At 37.4% G+C, this 15,621-nt stretch overlaps 1 protein-coding gene across 1 annotated transcript; it reads left to right on the top strand.

Annotated features, from left to right (window-relative positions):
* Positions 1-2,423: 2,423 nt before the first annotated feature.
* LOC132630115 (zinc finger CCCH domain-containing protein 11-like) lies at positions 2,424-14,871 on the top strand. The gene is made up of 8 exons (XM_060345658.1): positions 2,424-2,762; positions 8,258-8,342; positions 8,801-8,941; positions 9,057-9,154; positions 11,772-11,957; positions 12,068-12,198; positions 12,318-12,417; positions 14,384-14,871. The coding sequence occupies exons 1-8, from the start codon at positions 2,595-2,597 to the stop codon at positions 14,588-14,590; spliced, it is 1,116 nt and encodes a 371-aa protein (XP_060201641.1). The 5' UTR covers positions 2,424-2,594; the 3' UTR covers positions 14,591-14,871.
* Positions 14,872-15,621: the final 750 nt, after the last annotated feature.

The raw sequence follows: 15,621 nt of genomic DNA, 5'->3' as shown, positions 1-15,621 counted from the left end.
TGAAATGCTCATATTTATTTATTTTGGGTAAATCAACGATTTCATTCCATAGTTAACTTAGTGAATCATTTGGAGCATTATTCTGGGCATGTCCAAAAATAAAAGCATTAGCAGTTACAGTTTCATCTGGAGCATTGCTTCGGGAATGTCTAGCATATGCATTCAAATTTACAACTTGATGGTTAGAAATTGTTCTAGCGTATGTAGTTCCTTCCATGCCTTCCCAAAAAACTGCAGCTACATACATAGGAGGAACTACCAATCTTTATATTAACGATACATTCCTTCTAGTTAATATTTCTTGTCACCATAAATTTAATAAACTAAATTTGATTTAATGAATAGATTAAAATATTTAGAATAAATAGGGGGGAGGTGGGTGGGGGTGATTTTTGCGTTAAATTTCATACTGGGCTTATATGGATAATTTTTTTATATAAAATAAGAGCCAAAATCAAACAATAGATAGTAAAAAGAGTAAAGAGTCTCGATACCTTCTATATCTGTCTGAACTTAAGGGCTACATGAGCTTCAATGATCAAAAGCCTCGATTTGATCATCTTTAGAAAAGAACAAGAGTTAGAGAGGAAGTGACATTGTAAGGACATAAAATTTGTTATAAGAAGCCATGATAACCGGAAAAGCAAAAGCATGAGAAACTTGATAAGAGATAATTTGTTTTCCATATGAAAATCAACTTAATTGAATAAATGAACTGTGAGGAATTAGACAAATGAATGATTTAGAAACGCCACAAAAAAACATATGAAAATCTGAAAAAGATGAAAGTAATGAAGAGTGTGGATGACTACAAGATACGTTATACTAAGCCAAAAATCTCATCATGTAATCATACATAATGAGTCACACACTCAAAAATATATATTGCATATAATAATGTATGTTTGTATTAATGATTATAACTCATGTGATTAAAAAAAAATAGAAGTAACTATGATATCCCGGGTTACCACAAGGACAATAGAGTAACCAATCACGACGTGTTATCAACGGTCTTCTAATCCAGTATGTATACTAAAAGAGTATTTGACGATCGAGAATATGATATAATCTTCAAAAATCATATATCATGCGACTCTTAAATTTTAAGAAGATGAATAAATATTTGAACAATGAAAATACGATGATTGTTGGAGTGTATACAAGTAATAAGTTAGGTAAGAGGTATGTATTTTATGCGAACCAAATATATGAGCCTATATTTCAGATTGGAGGATCGAATAAGGTAACCATAAACCAAAATCATTTTAGGTCAAGCGCCTATGAGCAATATGCAATCTCAATGGCCTTCCTCTCCCATCTTAATATGTAGTGTAGTTAACTCCGATATCCTTTCTACATGAACGATACTTAGCTTGGACAAGACTTCATTCCTTCCTATACTCATGTAATTTTTTTATTAAACACTAACTAACAACTAACTTCTTCTTTTTTGAGAGAAAGATACATTATAAAATATTACTCCTAATAAACTATTACATCGAACAGAGGCACCACAGATTAACAACTCACTTTGAATACTGAGAATTAGTCTCTATTCATTTATTGTTTTTAATGAAAGACCACCATCAATACATGGTATTGGAGAACTGTCCAAAATAATTAATCTAAGAATGATATCAGATGTTCAAAGCTTAGCTAGAATGATATCAGATGTTCAAAGCTTAGCTAGCAATGTTAAGGTGGAAATGATTATTAAACGTGAAGGCTCCCGAGGCTTATCCCACTGCTACTCATGAATACACATTTTCTTTTTGAGGCATGTACATTGTGTGGGTGTTTTTTGGAGATAATAAAATTGAGCCATCGCTTTTTGAAAATTCGAGTATTGTCACAGAGGTACACTGAAAATGTTTCATCGGACTAATTAGATAGTTCAGTCTTTATTTCATTTGACCCACCTAAGGATCAAGAACTTCTATATTTTTGTTTGATTTTTTCCGATAGACATACAAGAATAAAGACCAAACTATTTGATCAACCCAATAAAAAATTTAATTTAGATTTAAAAAATTAAGATAGTATTTAACAATTAAAAAAATTCATGTCGCATTCAAGGTGTGATGTAGTAGTCAATTAAGTGAATTTAAATCTTAGAGATTTTCAAATTTTAGTAGAGACAAAAATAATGACTTTTTTTCCATTTAAATTATTGGTAACATGTGACTGTATGTTAGAAAACATTAAACAACACAATTTTATAATAGTTGAGGTACCTGAATGTTAATCCTTGTACTTATACTACTAAAAACATGGTGGCCTATGAACGTCCTAAATGCTAAATTATAGAAAATTTAAGAAAGAAAAAAGGACTTCATATCAGAAAACATATTTTCTCAGTGACTATACTGCATCCCCCAAAATAAACTAGGACCCAACCGTCATTTCACAAAAAATTGTAAGAATTTGCTATTTTAAGCTTACCAAATTTCCCTAAAACACCTTCAACCCAATCTCCGCCTCCGGTCACACATCTAATTTAATCCACCTAGGGTTTCGAGCCGCCGGAAAAACCCGATTTTTCCGACGAATCTATTGAATTGATTTAGGGTTTGTTTGGATGAGAATAAAAGATGCCGCCTAAGCAATCTAAAGCCGATGTAGCAAAGAAGCAAAAGGTTGTCGAAGACAAAACATTCGGTCTCAAAAATAAGAACAAGTCTAAGAATGTCCAGAAATATGTTCAGTCACTACAGCAAAATGTTCAGCCTAAACCTGATCCTAAGAAACTTGATGCCAAGGTTTGATTTTTTTTTTTAATTTTTTTTTTGTGAATTTTTTGAACTGAAATTAGATTTTTTGATGTGAGGTGAGTTGTGTTATTATTGTGTGAGTTCTTGCTGTATGTATATAATTGACAGAGACGACTGATGTAGCCAACTGAATAGTTTGGATACTTATAGGGTGTGTTTGGTATGAAGGAAACTGTTTTATATAGGAAAATAAGTGGGTTTCTGAGTTATTTTCTTGTGTTCGGTACGTAAGCAAAAAATATTAGCCTAAAAGCAATCTAAAGCCAATGTAGCAAAGAAGCAGAAGGTTGTCAAAGACAAAATATTTGGTCTCAAAAATAAGAACAAGCCGAAAAATGTTTAGAAACTTGATGCCAAGGTAATTTGTTTTTTTTGTGATTTATTTTTGGACTTAAATAGAGTATCTAGCCTTTTGATTTGATGGTAGTTGTGTTATTATTTTTGTGTGATTTTAAAGAGAGCTATATAGGATGCATATAGCTGATTTCAACTAGGTTGAGTTTGAGGTGTAATTATTGTGTGAGTTGTTGCTGTATTTATATAACTAGGAGTGTCAAATGGGCGGGTTGGATAGGATATGGTCGGGGTCTAAATGGGTTAAACAAAAACGGATGTCGAAGTATCAAAGAAGCAAAAGGTAGTCGAAGACAAGACATTTGGACTTAAGAATAAGAATAAGTCGAAGAATGTCCAGAAATATGTTCAGTTACTACAGCAAAATGTTCTGCCTAAACCTGACCCTAAGAAACTTGATGCCAAGGTTTTTTTTTTTTTCTTTTTTCGAACTGAAATGGAGTATTGAGGATTTATGTAGTTGATTCGAATTAGTTCTTTGATTTGAGAGTAGTTGGGTTAATGTTTTTGTATGATTTTAACAATAGATATACAGGAGGCACATGGCTGACCTTAATTAGCTTGAGTTTGAGGTGTAATTTGTTGTATTATTCTCGTGTGAGTTGTTGCTGTATGTATATAACTGACAGAGAGGACTGATGTAGCCGACCAATTAGTTTGGGATCGACATATAGTTGTGTTGTACTCCCTTCCGTCTCAAATTATCGTGATTTTTAAGAATAGTTGTCTCAAATTATTTGTCATTTTAGAAATTCAAGACAAAATTAGTTATTTTTTCCCATATTATCCTTAAAAGTAATTTTTCTTGAAGACATTTTCAAAAAGAAAGTAATTGTTCCTAAAAAATACAAACACTTCAATAGAGAAATATTTAATGAGGAGATTGTATCTTAAGACATAAAAGAGGGTAAAGCAATCTAAAGCCGGTGTAGCAAAGAAGCAAAAGGTAGTTGAAGACAAAACATTTGGTCTCAAAAATAAGAACAAGTCGGAGAATGTCCAGAAATATTTCCAGTCCTTACAGCAAAATATTCAGCCTAAACCTGACCCTAAGAAACTTGATGCCAAGGTTCGGTCTTTTTTTTTTTTTTTTTTTTTTTGTCTTTATGTTTTTTATTTCTGTGAATGTTTTAAACTGAAGAGTATCGGGGATTCATGTTGCTGACTCCAATTAGCCTCTTGATTTGAGTGTAGTTGTGTTATTCCATCTATCCCAATTTATGTGACATTCTTCGTTTTTCGGGATTCAAACCTTGACCAATAATTTAATATGTCTTTTTCATCATATTGACATGAGAAGAATTGCATCTTTTTATTGAAACTTTTGATAGAGTTTTTGAATATCGAAATTTTAATTTTAAAATATTGAGTTGATCTAATCCAATTTAGCTTTGAAAATTAGTCATTTACTCTTGATAAGCGAAAAATGTCACATAAATCAGGACAAAGGGAGTATTATTTTTGTGTGATTTTTTCGATAGATATACAGGGGGCATATAGCTGACTCAATCAACTAGCTTGAGTTTGAGGCGTAACTGTTGTATTATTCTCGTGTGAATTGTTTCTGCATGTATGTAACTGACAGGGAGGACTGATCTAGCTGGCTAGTTTGGATTAGCACATAGTTTTGTTGTATTATTTGTGTGGGATTTTTCCAATAGATATACAGGATGCATGTAGCTGACTTCAACTAGCCTGAGTTAGAGGTGTAATTTTTGTGTTCTTATTGTATGAGTTGTTGTTGTATTTATATAACTGACGGAGAGGACTGATCTAGCCGACTGACTAGTTTTGATTGGCACATAATTTTGTTTTATTATTTGTGTGTGATTTTTCCTATAGATATACATGATGCATAGAGCTAACCAGAACTAGCTTGAGTTTGAGGAGTAATTGTTGTATTATTCTCGTGTTGAGTTGTTGCTGTATCTATATAACTGACAGAGAGGACTGATGTAGCCGACCGACTTGTTTGCAATTGATACTTAGTTTTCTGTATTCTTTGTGTGATCTTTCTCGAACCGAGATAGGGCAGGTGGATTCATGTAGCTGACTCCAATTAGCTTTTTGATTTGAGGGTAGTTGTGTTATTATTTTTGTGTGACTTTTCCGATACATAGACAAGATGCATATAGCTGACCTAAACTAGCTTGAGTTTGAGGAGTAATTGTTGTATTATTCTCGTGTGTGTTGTTGCTGTATGTATATAACTGACAGAGAGGATATGTCTCCGACCGACTAGCTTGGGATTGACATATAATGCGTTGTATTCTTTTTGTGTGATCTTTCTCGAACCGAAATAACTCCTTAGGAAGGACGATAAAGGTCTGTGCAAAGACTGTAAGGTCATTCCGAGCGACTATCTTACAACCCGACATAAGCTCTTGGTGATGGATCTAGGGATCAAGATGCCGAGGAAGAAGAGGGTCGTGGATGACCGACCTAGGATCAGATGGGGGAGTTTGACCACGACTAGTGCCGTGGAGATGGGAGAGAAATTGAAGGTTATGGGCGCCTGGGATAGCAGTGGGGATGCGACAAGTATGTGGGATAGGACGGCTAGTTGCATTAGGGCGGTAGCAAGGGAAGTGTTGGGGGTCTCGACAGGTAGTCGTGGCCAGCATCGAGGGGACTGGTGGTGGAATGGAGAAGTTCAAGGGAAGGTGGAAGCAAAGAAGGTGGCGTATGCGAAGTTGATAGAAAGCAAGGATGAGGTGGAGCAGTGGACGAATAGGGAACTTTATAAGATGGCGAGGAAGGAGGCGAAGTTGGCGGTTTCGACGGCAAAAACGGCAGCTTTTGAACGCCTTTATGCTGAACTAGAAGAGAAAGGAGGGGATCAAAAATTGTTCAAGCTAGCCAAGGCGAGGGAGAGAAAGGCACGTGATGTGGTTCAAGTGAAGTGCATCAAGGACGAGCATGGCAAAGTATTGGTAGAGGAGACTCATTAGACGGAGATGGCAGTCATACTTCTCCAAACTCTTAAATGAAGAAGGGGACAGAGACATTGTGTTGGGAGATCTAGAACATACTGGAAGGCGTCAAGATTTTGGGTATTGCAGGAGTATTAAGGTTGAGGAGGTTAAGGGTGCTGTTCGTAGGATGCGCAGGGGAAGAGCGACCGGACCTGACGAGATTCCTGGGGAATTTTGGAAGAGTGCGGGCCCGACAGGTTTGGAGTGGCTGACTAGGTTGTTTAATGTCATCTTTAAGACGGCAATGATGCCTGAAGAATGGAGGTCGAGTGTAATGGTCCCTCTATACAAGAACAAGGGAGATATCCAGAGTTGCAACAACTATAGAGGTATCAAGCTACTAAGCCATACTATGAAAGTGTGGGAAAGGGTGGTGGAGATGAGGGTGAGGAAAGGCGTGTCTATTTCAGAGAATCAGTTCGGATTCATGCCGGGACGCTCAACTACAGAAGCCATCCATCTTGTGAGGAGACTGGTGGAGCAGTATAGGGAGAGGAAAAGGGACTTACACATGGTATTCATTGACCTAGAAAAGGCTTACGACAAAGTCCCAAGAGAAATCCTATGGAGATGCTTGGAGGCTAAAGGTGTACCTGTGGCGTACATTAGGGTGATCAAGGACATGTATGAGGGAGCCAAAACCAGGGTAAGGACAGTAGGAGGAGACTCAGAGCACTTTCCAGTTGTGATGGGGTTGCATCAAGGATCAGCTCTTAGTCCGTTCTTATTTGCCTTGGTGATGGATGGATTGACGCGGCAAATTCAAGGTGAGGTGCCATGGTGTATGCTTTTCGCGGATGACATAGTCCTGATCGATGAGACTCGTAGCGGAGTTAACGCTAAGCTGGAGGATTGGAGACAAACTCTGGAGTCTAAAGGGTTTAAGCTGAGTAGGACCAAGACAGAGTACTTAGAGTGTAAGTTTAGTGAAGCACCTCAGGAGGCCGGCTTGGAAGTGAGGCTTGGTACCCAAGTCATCCAGAAGAAAAGTAGTTTCAAGTATCTTGGGTCTATTATGCAAGGCAGCGGGGAGATTGACGATGATGTCACACATCGTATTGGGGCAGGGTGGATGAAATGGAGGCTTGCTTCCGGAGTGCTATGTGACAAGAAGGTGCCACCACAACTTAAGGGAAAGTTCTACAAAGTGGTGGTTAGACCGACTATGTTGTATGGGGCGGAGTGTTGGCCAGTTAAGGTTTCTCACGTTCAAAAGATGAAAGTTGCTGAGATGAGAATGTTGAGATGGATGTGTGGCCACACCAGGAGTGACAGGATTAGGAATGAGGATATTCGGGACAAGGTGGGAGTGGCCTCGGTGGAAGACAAGATGCGAGAAGCGAGAAGCGAGATTGAGATGGTTTGGGCATGTGAAGAGGAGAGACACGGATGCCCCAGTGCGGAGGTGTGAGAGGTTGGCCATGGATGGTTTCAGACGAGGTAGGGGTAGGCCAAAGAAGTATTGGGGAGAGGTAATTAGACACGACATGGCGCAGTTACAGCTTACCGAGGACATGACCTTAGATAGGAGGGTTTGGAGGACCCATATTAGGGTAGAAGGCTAGTAGATAGTCTCATTACCCTGCCTTATTAATAGTCGCATTATCGTAGTATAATTTCTTGTGCTCTAATTTATGCTATTATGCTATTATCTGTTATTTCCTGTGCTTTGATTATTCTATGTTATCTGTGTCGCTTGCGTTACTTCATTTCCATATCGCTTTGAATCTCTTAGCCGTATCTGACCTCTTGTTATGTTTTTATTGAGTCGAGGGTCTCTCGGAAACAGCCATCCTACCTTGGTAGGAGTAAGGTCTGCGTACACTCTACCCTCCCCAGACCCCACGTTGTGGGATTTCACTGGGTTGTTGTTGTTGTTGTTGTTGTTCTCGAACCGAAATAGGTTAGTGGATTCATATAAATCCTAGTCTAATTAGATTGAGTTTGAGACAGTGTTGTTGTAGTACGATAGTATTTTTCTATGTTTTTAAGCCCAAACAGGGCAGGATGAATACAAAACACTGACATGTGTGACTATTTCACGTCCAAATGGATGGTATGAATAAGAGGATCATATAGCTGATCCTGTTGTTGTATTATTTTTATGTGGTCTTTTGTGTATATATTGACATTTAAGCTTTAATTTTGTCACAGAAAAAGAAGGAAGAAGAGAAAGCCAGAGAGAGAGAGCTTAACGAATTGTTCAAAGTCGCTATTAACCAGCCTAAAGTGCCTCTTGGTATTCTTCTTCTTGTGACTGATTTCTGCATTGTCTTGTTTCTGTGTGTGTCAATATTTTATGATTGGTGTGTATTGTTGCCAATATTAAAGAGTCACCGTGGCTTTGTTAGATTGCACAATTGAGAATGTTGTGCGGGAAGACTTCATGCCAATTACCTACGTTCTCCTATATCAAACTGGGTTTTGCCAGTTTGTTGGAGCTGATAAACTTTGTAATTTTATTATGGGATATCCAAACATAGCTTAATATTAGCTTGTCAATTTATTTCAAGAGACCCTTCTTTTTATTGTTTATAGTTGATTATCATTCTCTTATCTGTAGTAGTTTGTATTGAAAAACCTACTACAAACTCTCTCTTGCTTTAAAGGTTTGATCTTATTTCAATTTTTCATGTGAAATGCTGCTGCAAAAATATCATACATATATAATTAAAAATGTTGGGAATTTGTGTTCAGGTGTCGATCCAAAATCCATCTTATGTGAGTTCTTTAAGGCGGGGCAATGTGCTAAGGGTTTTAAGTGCAAGTTCTCTCACGATCTGAATGTTCAGCGAAAAGGAGAGAAGATCGATATTTTCAGCGATAAGCGTGATGAAGGTGGTTAAGCAACACATTAACATTTAACATTTTGCATAAACTTTTCTTTTGCCACGTGATAATATTTTACAATGATTATAGTGTTTATTAACTGGCATCTCTTGTCTAAATGAAGATGGAAAGGAAACAATGGACGATTGGGATCAAGAGACATTGGAGAAGGTTGTGGCATCAAAAAGTCAGGAGTATAACAAGAACAAACCAACTGACATTGTAAGCATTGTCCTTTTCCATAATATACCTTGTACTGCTCTGGTCCAACCTTGAAAGTCATATTCATGGATAATTCTGAACTTGTCGATCGGACTCTCTTTCAATCATTCAGCATCCGTTTACCAATATAGTAGCGTTTTTCAGGATAAAATTCATTGCATATGATCTTCTAAATGGTTATGTAGTCTCCTCATTTACTTTCCACTGATACTTGAAACTTTAGTTATGGTTTATTTGTATAGAATGAAATCCTTCTTGGTAAAATATTTATCTTCCAGGAGTCACAAGAGGCTATAATTGCATAGTCTTATAGACTAGTTTGCAATAACTTGGCACGAATCATAGAACTTACAGAATCTGCAGACTTTGCTCCTAATGACCTTTCTTGATGATATTTATTTCAAATTAATTGCTAAAATCTGTAAAGTAAAAGGGTGAAAGATATGGATGACAAAAGTAGCTAATAATGAGTAATCAGCGTGCCCGGCACATAGACAAATGGTAGTAACATACTGAAGAAGGTCTCTCTCATAGTTGTTTTCCAATTAAGAAAGCCTCTTCCACACTTTTGTTTTGCCAGGCATCTTTTTGTTGGATTTTGATGCTTTCTGCTACAGGTTTATGACTTTTCAGCGACTTCCTAGAAGTTGGTCAGCCGCCACTCGCAGAAAGCAACAGTGAATTTGTTGTAATCAGCATACTATGCATGATCACAATAAAAAACTAAACCATTGAAATGGTACAAAGCCTCCAAACTAGATATCACTATTGTGATATCCCAAGATCATCCACAGAACAACATTACCAGTTTCAAAAAAAAAAAAAAAAATATCCACAGAACAGCAAAATACTCACTAAAACATTAGAAACTATAATTTTTTTTTCATAACTTAGTAGTAATACGAAGGAGACCACAGAGCAGTCTTTTTAGTGCTGCTCGTTTCAAAAGAAATATTATTTTTTACTGATCCAAAAAAGGAACTGGTACCAGTTCATGCACTATACTATCCTTTGGTCAGAAGCTTCTGCATGTTTAGGAAAGAGAAGACAGAAAATTGCAATCAGATTCAGTGACAGCCAATACACAGGGCTCGTCATATATTTATAAAAAATTGGAACCCCATATGATCTAATCCATGATTTTCTGGTAATTGACGGTTGAGGCTTGGTTGATTGATTCCATGAGTTTCTGGTTAGCCTTTGGACATCAAGCCGTTGTTAGTGATAGTGTATCAAAATCTCAAGAATATGGATGACAAAGTGTAGTATACACAGAAATCAAGATGGGTAAAAACACTGGAGAAAATGACTGGATGTCAGGTTAAACTCCTCTATTTTTTATAAGTTTTGTGATAGATAGACTTTTAAAACCTCGGGGTTAGTTATGCGCTGGCCAACAGAATCATCTGCAGTAGAGTCATCAAAAAAATAATCATCTGCAGTAGATGTGTTCCCTGCGAAAATCAGATAGAACATACCAGCCACCTATGCATCCATTGCAACTTTACAGCTGGAGTTTGGAACGTTTTCTTCATCATTTTGGGGGTGTCCTGGTTATGCCCAAGTCTACCCTTGATTTTTTGCAATGCTGGCATAGGATAGGTCTGGAACTCATCCCAGTAGCTATCTGGGTGGTCCATATGGAAAGAAAGAAGTGCAAGACCTTTTGGGAGCGAAAAGAATCTGTAATTATAGTTAAATATTGGTGTATCTTCTTACTTGTGGTCAACATGGCTTCAATTAATAATGTAGAAGCCATGATTGATTTTTTGAGCACATTACACATGTAATGTTTGCTAGACTGTACATACTTTTACTTGCAGATAAAAAAACTGGACATACTCCACAACATTTTCTTATCGCTGGAGTTGGTAAAAGTACCCTCTATTGATAAAAAGAGAGGTCCCAGGGCTTTTGTTCAATGGGAAGGATGCACCGTGGGATGTGTGTATTGAGCGCACATCATCGTTTTGAACCTTGCCAAACGTGAAACCCAAGTGGGAGCAAGGGAGAGGGACAGGTCCATGCTCCCCTGAGTTTCGAACATGTGAAAATAGGATGACCTAGAAAGCTTGGTTGTGCAGAATGCATGCAATATTGTTTACGTATCTGTGGACACTGAGAGTTGGGAAAGAAATATTACGGAGCTAGCACTTCATTTAAGTGTCATGATTACTTTGATTTTCCATTGCATGGAGCAAAATGGTATGTAATTATTGGTTGGACGTTGTAACTATGACCATATTTCCTCATTTGGAGGTGTATTAGTATGCTTTCATTTTAATCTTTATTTGTCTCTTGAAAAGTTGTATTGTAGCAACAAATTACTACTCTATCCCAGATTGTCTGGCACTCTTTCCTTACGAGTCCATCCTGAGGAAAAGATTGGCACCTTTTATATCCAGAAACTATTGAATCTTTATAATGCTCATTATCTGCTTACTGCTGTTGTCTGCACTGGATAGGAAACCAGGGTACTTTTGGTGTTTTATGCATATTTAGCGTATGTGTCTAAAGTCTTATTTTTTTCTTAAAACACCCGAATCAAATACTGCCAAACAAATTGGAATGGAGTGTTTGTTTCAGAAATCAAGCTTATGATTTGGCTTATATGCAGGTATGTAAATACTTTTTGGACGCTGTGGAGAAGAAGCAGTACGGTTGGTTTTGGGCCTGTCCAAATGGTAAAGAATGCCATTACAGGCATGCACTTCCTCCTGGGTATATTCTAAAGTCACAAATGAAAGCTTTGTTACAGGAGGAATCTGACAAGATGCCTATTGAAGAAGAAATTGATGAACAGGTGACCGTGCTATCTGATTATTCATATTTCCAGCTATTGACAGCCATCAGAACTTTTATAAACATGTTTATTAATGGAACTACTGTACATGTTTTCTGCTCTGCCTGCAGCGTGCAAAATTGACTGCTTCAACTCCTTTGACCACTGAGTTATTTATGGAATGGAAAAAAAGGAAGATGGATGAAAAAGAGGCCAATTTGGCCAAGCAGAGGGCAGATAGAGCTAAGAATGATCGCATGAGGTATCATTCTTTGCACTCCTTTTTCCTCTTTACTCAACAATATGTACTCATCAGTTGGGAAAAGCTCTTTCAGTGGATGCATAAACTTATTGGGAAATCCTATGCTCTCTTTCTCGCAGTGGTCGTGAGCTGTTCATGTCGGACGCTAGCTGGTTTGTGGATGATATCGGGGCCTATGACATGTATGAAAGGGAAGAAGAGTCTGGTGAACCCCCGAAGGTGAGTATTTTATGATAAAAAAAAATTCTGCTTTTGTACATCCTTTGTTCGACTATTTTTAGCATTCAAGACTTTCCGTTGTCAACTGGTTACTGTCACAGACTACAGTATTGCATAACCACCTAAGGTAGGGTAAAATATCGGGGACTGAGCAATTACCGTGTGTGTAGGGGTAAGAAAACAAAGAATAAGAGACCACAAAAGACATCACATAATGTTCAGTTGACTTTTGCAATATGTGCATTGTTAGATTAAACAGTTCCAATCTGATCAAAGATTTAATTTGATTCAGATGCTTCTAGAAGTCTTCATCATGATGAGTTTCTTCATTGATTTCTCATCTAACTCGGGAGGAAGTCTTAGTCAGATTCACTTTCTAGTACTGTTTCGTCACATGCTCTTTTAGGAGGTGCTTGTGATTTTCTTGTTTCAATCTGTAAGCTTGATATACAAGCTTCACCCTTTTGCTCAACTTTTTAAAACTATGCTTCTATAAAACCTGAGCAAGATTTTCATAATTTAATATTTGGAGCTAAACGATAGGTTGTACTAGGCAAAGGTTCGAGGTCTTGCATCAAAAGTTTTGTTCCCTCTACTTTTACCTGCCTTGGTAGACAATGCGCAGATTTGGTAGAACTAGCAGATGACAAATCTTCTAAATATGCAGAACAAAATGAAAGACTAAAGCATCTACTTGAAATCATTTACTTAACCACATATTTTGTTGATCATCAAAAGAGGTAATTTTCGCGTGCTAGGGCTGAACTGCCAAAGTATGGTGTCTGTAATCTAGTAATGACTTTGGAAAGTAGACACAAAAGTGTGCAATATGTGGTGGTGGTTGGTCTATGGCAGTGTAAGCATTATTAGAAAGAGAATTGATAATCTAAGTGTGTGTACTTATGGGTAGTTGCAGTGTTTTTCCGTTGTGAGTGAAAAATAAAGAAGCTAGGGAAAAGGTGCAAATGTACCCCTCAACTTTTCTATTTAGAGCAGATATACCCCCATTATAAAAGTGGTGTAAAAATACCCTTGCCGTTACAAAATGGTGCAAATATGCTAACGGTTTTTTTTTAAAATCATTTAGTTTATTTTTTAATTAAAAAAATAACCACGTGGCTTTTAAAAAAAAGTCTACCCATTTTTTTTTGACATATTTTTCTAACGCCACATGGTAAATTTTTTTGGTCTGGTTCGTTTAAAAAATTTTTAGACTTATTTTTTTTTAAAGCAAAGGAGATATTTTTTTAACCGAACCAGACCCACCCACTAGAAAAAAATTTACCATGTGGCGTTAGAAAAATGTCTACTAAAAACAAAATGGGTAGACTTTTTTGTAAAGCCACATTGCATTTTTTTAATTAAAAAATAAGCTAAATGATTTTAAAAAAGTATCACGTTATCGAAAAGGGTATATACTATTTGTCTAAGGGCAGGGGTATATTTGCACCATTTTGTAACGGCAAGGGTATATATACACTTTTTTTAACGGGAGTATATCTGCTCTAAATCGCAAAGTTGAGGGGTATATTTGCACCTTTGCCCAAGAAGCTATGCGGAGTAATCAGTAATGCCCTGGTCTGGACATTTGACGAAGCATGGTACTGATTCACCCAAGGGTGTGGTCAATGAAGTGGGAGCAGAACCGTGAGGTAACAGGTTCAAATCCCAGCAGAGACAAAAATGCCAGGTGATTTCTTCCCATCTATCTAAGTCTTGCTGGCAGGTACCGGTTGTTGGTGGGTGGTAGCAGGTATCTCGTGGAATTAGTTGAGGTGCCGGCAAGGTGGCCCGGACACCATGGTTATCAGAAAAATTGAAGCATGATATCTATGCCATGTGTTTTTGCTTGCTTTAACAAAAAAAATAAAGTGGCTGTTGCCATGTGCATTCTTGTGTAGTGCTGTTAGTTGCTTGCAAAAGCGCCTGCATATTCTTTTCTAAGAAGATTACATTTCCTTTGCAGGAGAATAAGGATTCTGCTAAAAATGAGGCAAGCTCCTCGACGTCGGCCCAGAATATTCACGATGGTGGTAAGGCTCCTCATAATGACGAAGTGGATGACAATTTTGATGACGATGACGATGACTTTGATGTGGATGAGTTAAATGAACTGGAAGCAAGCCTTTCAAAAACGTCGTTACAAATCAATGAACCTGGTAGTCGCGCTTGACCTAGGTCCCAAAGTAATATACCTCTCGGTGCATGCTCTTTCATGTCTACGTGATACAGAATCATGTTGGCATGTAAATGGAATGAGATGATATGTAACCTATCCGTGTCCTTAATAATTGATCTTCTATGTTATTAGGCTTTACCCTCAGTTCGATGAGTTGTGACTTGTTGCTTCCGGAATTTTGTGATGAATTGAACTTCTCTGGTTGTTTTACTGCCACAAAGAGAGCTATCATTTGTACTTTACTTTTACTACAACTACTATTATTTCGCTTGGAAGCATGGGTTGCCTTCTCCCCGCCCCTCAATAATGATATTCAAGATTCTTGAGGGCCATTATAGTTGTCGTGCTCTCTATCGTCTGCAAACATGCTCCAGGAAGTAATTGAGACAATTTTTAATTTTACAGTAGCTGATAAAAAACTGTCCCGTGCCTTCGCTTTTCCACCTTTTTTCCCTCTCCGCTTCTTTATACCATTGTGGTTTAATTCCAGGTGTATATTTCCGTTACATCTTCCATGATTTGGGTTTTTGGTATACAGAGGTAGCATCAGTCCATCAGTAGCAGCATCCCTTCTTAGTCCTCCTTGCACCTGGTCTAGTATGTACTGCTTTGGTCAATATCCAGTATTGTGCAATCGACTGTTTTTGGCCTATAATTAGTGTTTCAGTTTTGACATAGAGCACTGAATAGCTAGGGTTATTCCTGGTTTACCAGTTACCATCCTATGTGCAAATCTTGTGTGCAGCTCGCTTATTTCACTAGGTACTTGCTCCCTTCCACTAACATAATATTCGGTAACTTTGCTCACCAAAATTTAAGCATATGAGAAGCAATCACATAATTGTTTTTCCGTCTTTGGTAGGATCTCAGCCCTGGTCTTCAGAGTTTGTACTTTATTGAAGTTTTTTCTCCAAAAAAAGCTATATGTAAAATTGAGGCAATTGTCGTCAAACACAGATATTTCGATGTTTCTCAAATTGTTGAGAAGTTCCAACACTTTCCGATAACATGTTTATGTTTCATGC

The sequence above is a fragment of the Lycium barbarum genome, chromosome 3 (genome assembly GCF_019175385.1).
Source record: "Lycium barbarum isolate Lr01 chromosome 3, ASM1917538v2, whole genome shotgun sequence".
Taxonomy (NCBI): domain Eukaryota; kingdom Viridiplantae; phylum Streptophyta; class Magnoliopsida; order Solanales; family Solanaceae; genus Lycium; species Lycium barbarum.
Note: the sequence above shows the minus strand (reverse complement) of the source record. Positions and strands in the feature narration are given on the sequence as shown.

What these genes read in the sequence shown, in the direction of transcription:
- LOC132630115 (XM_060345658.1), top strand. Translation starts at nt 2,595, where the DNA reads ATGCCGCCTAAGCAATCTAAAGCCGATGTAGCAAAGAAGCAAAAGGTT. An exon ending in CCAGCCTAAAGTGCCTCTTG is followed by an intron (nt 8,343 to 8,800) that starts GTATTCTTCTTC and finishes ATTTGTGTTCAG; the next exon opens with GTGTCGATCCAAAATCCATC. An exon ending in GCTAAGAATGATCGCATGAG is followed by an intron (nt 12,199 to 12,317) that starts GTATCATTCTTT and finishes TCTTTCTCGCAG; the next exon opens with TGGTCGTGAGCTGTTCATGT.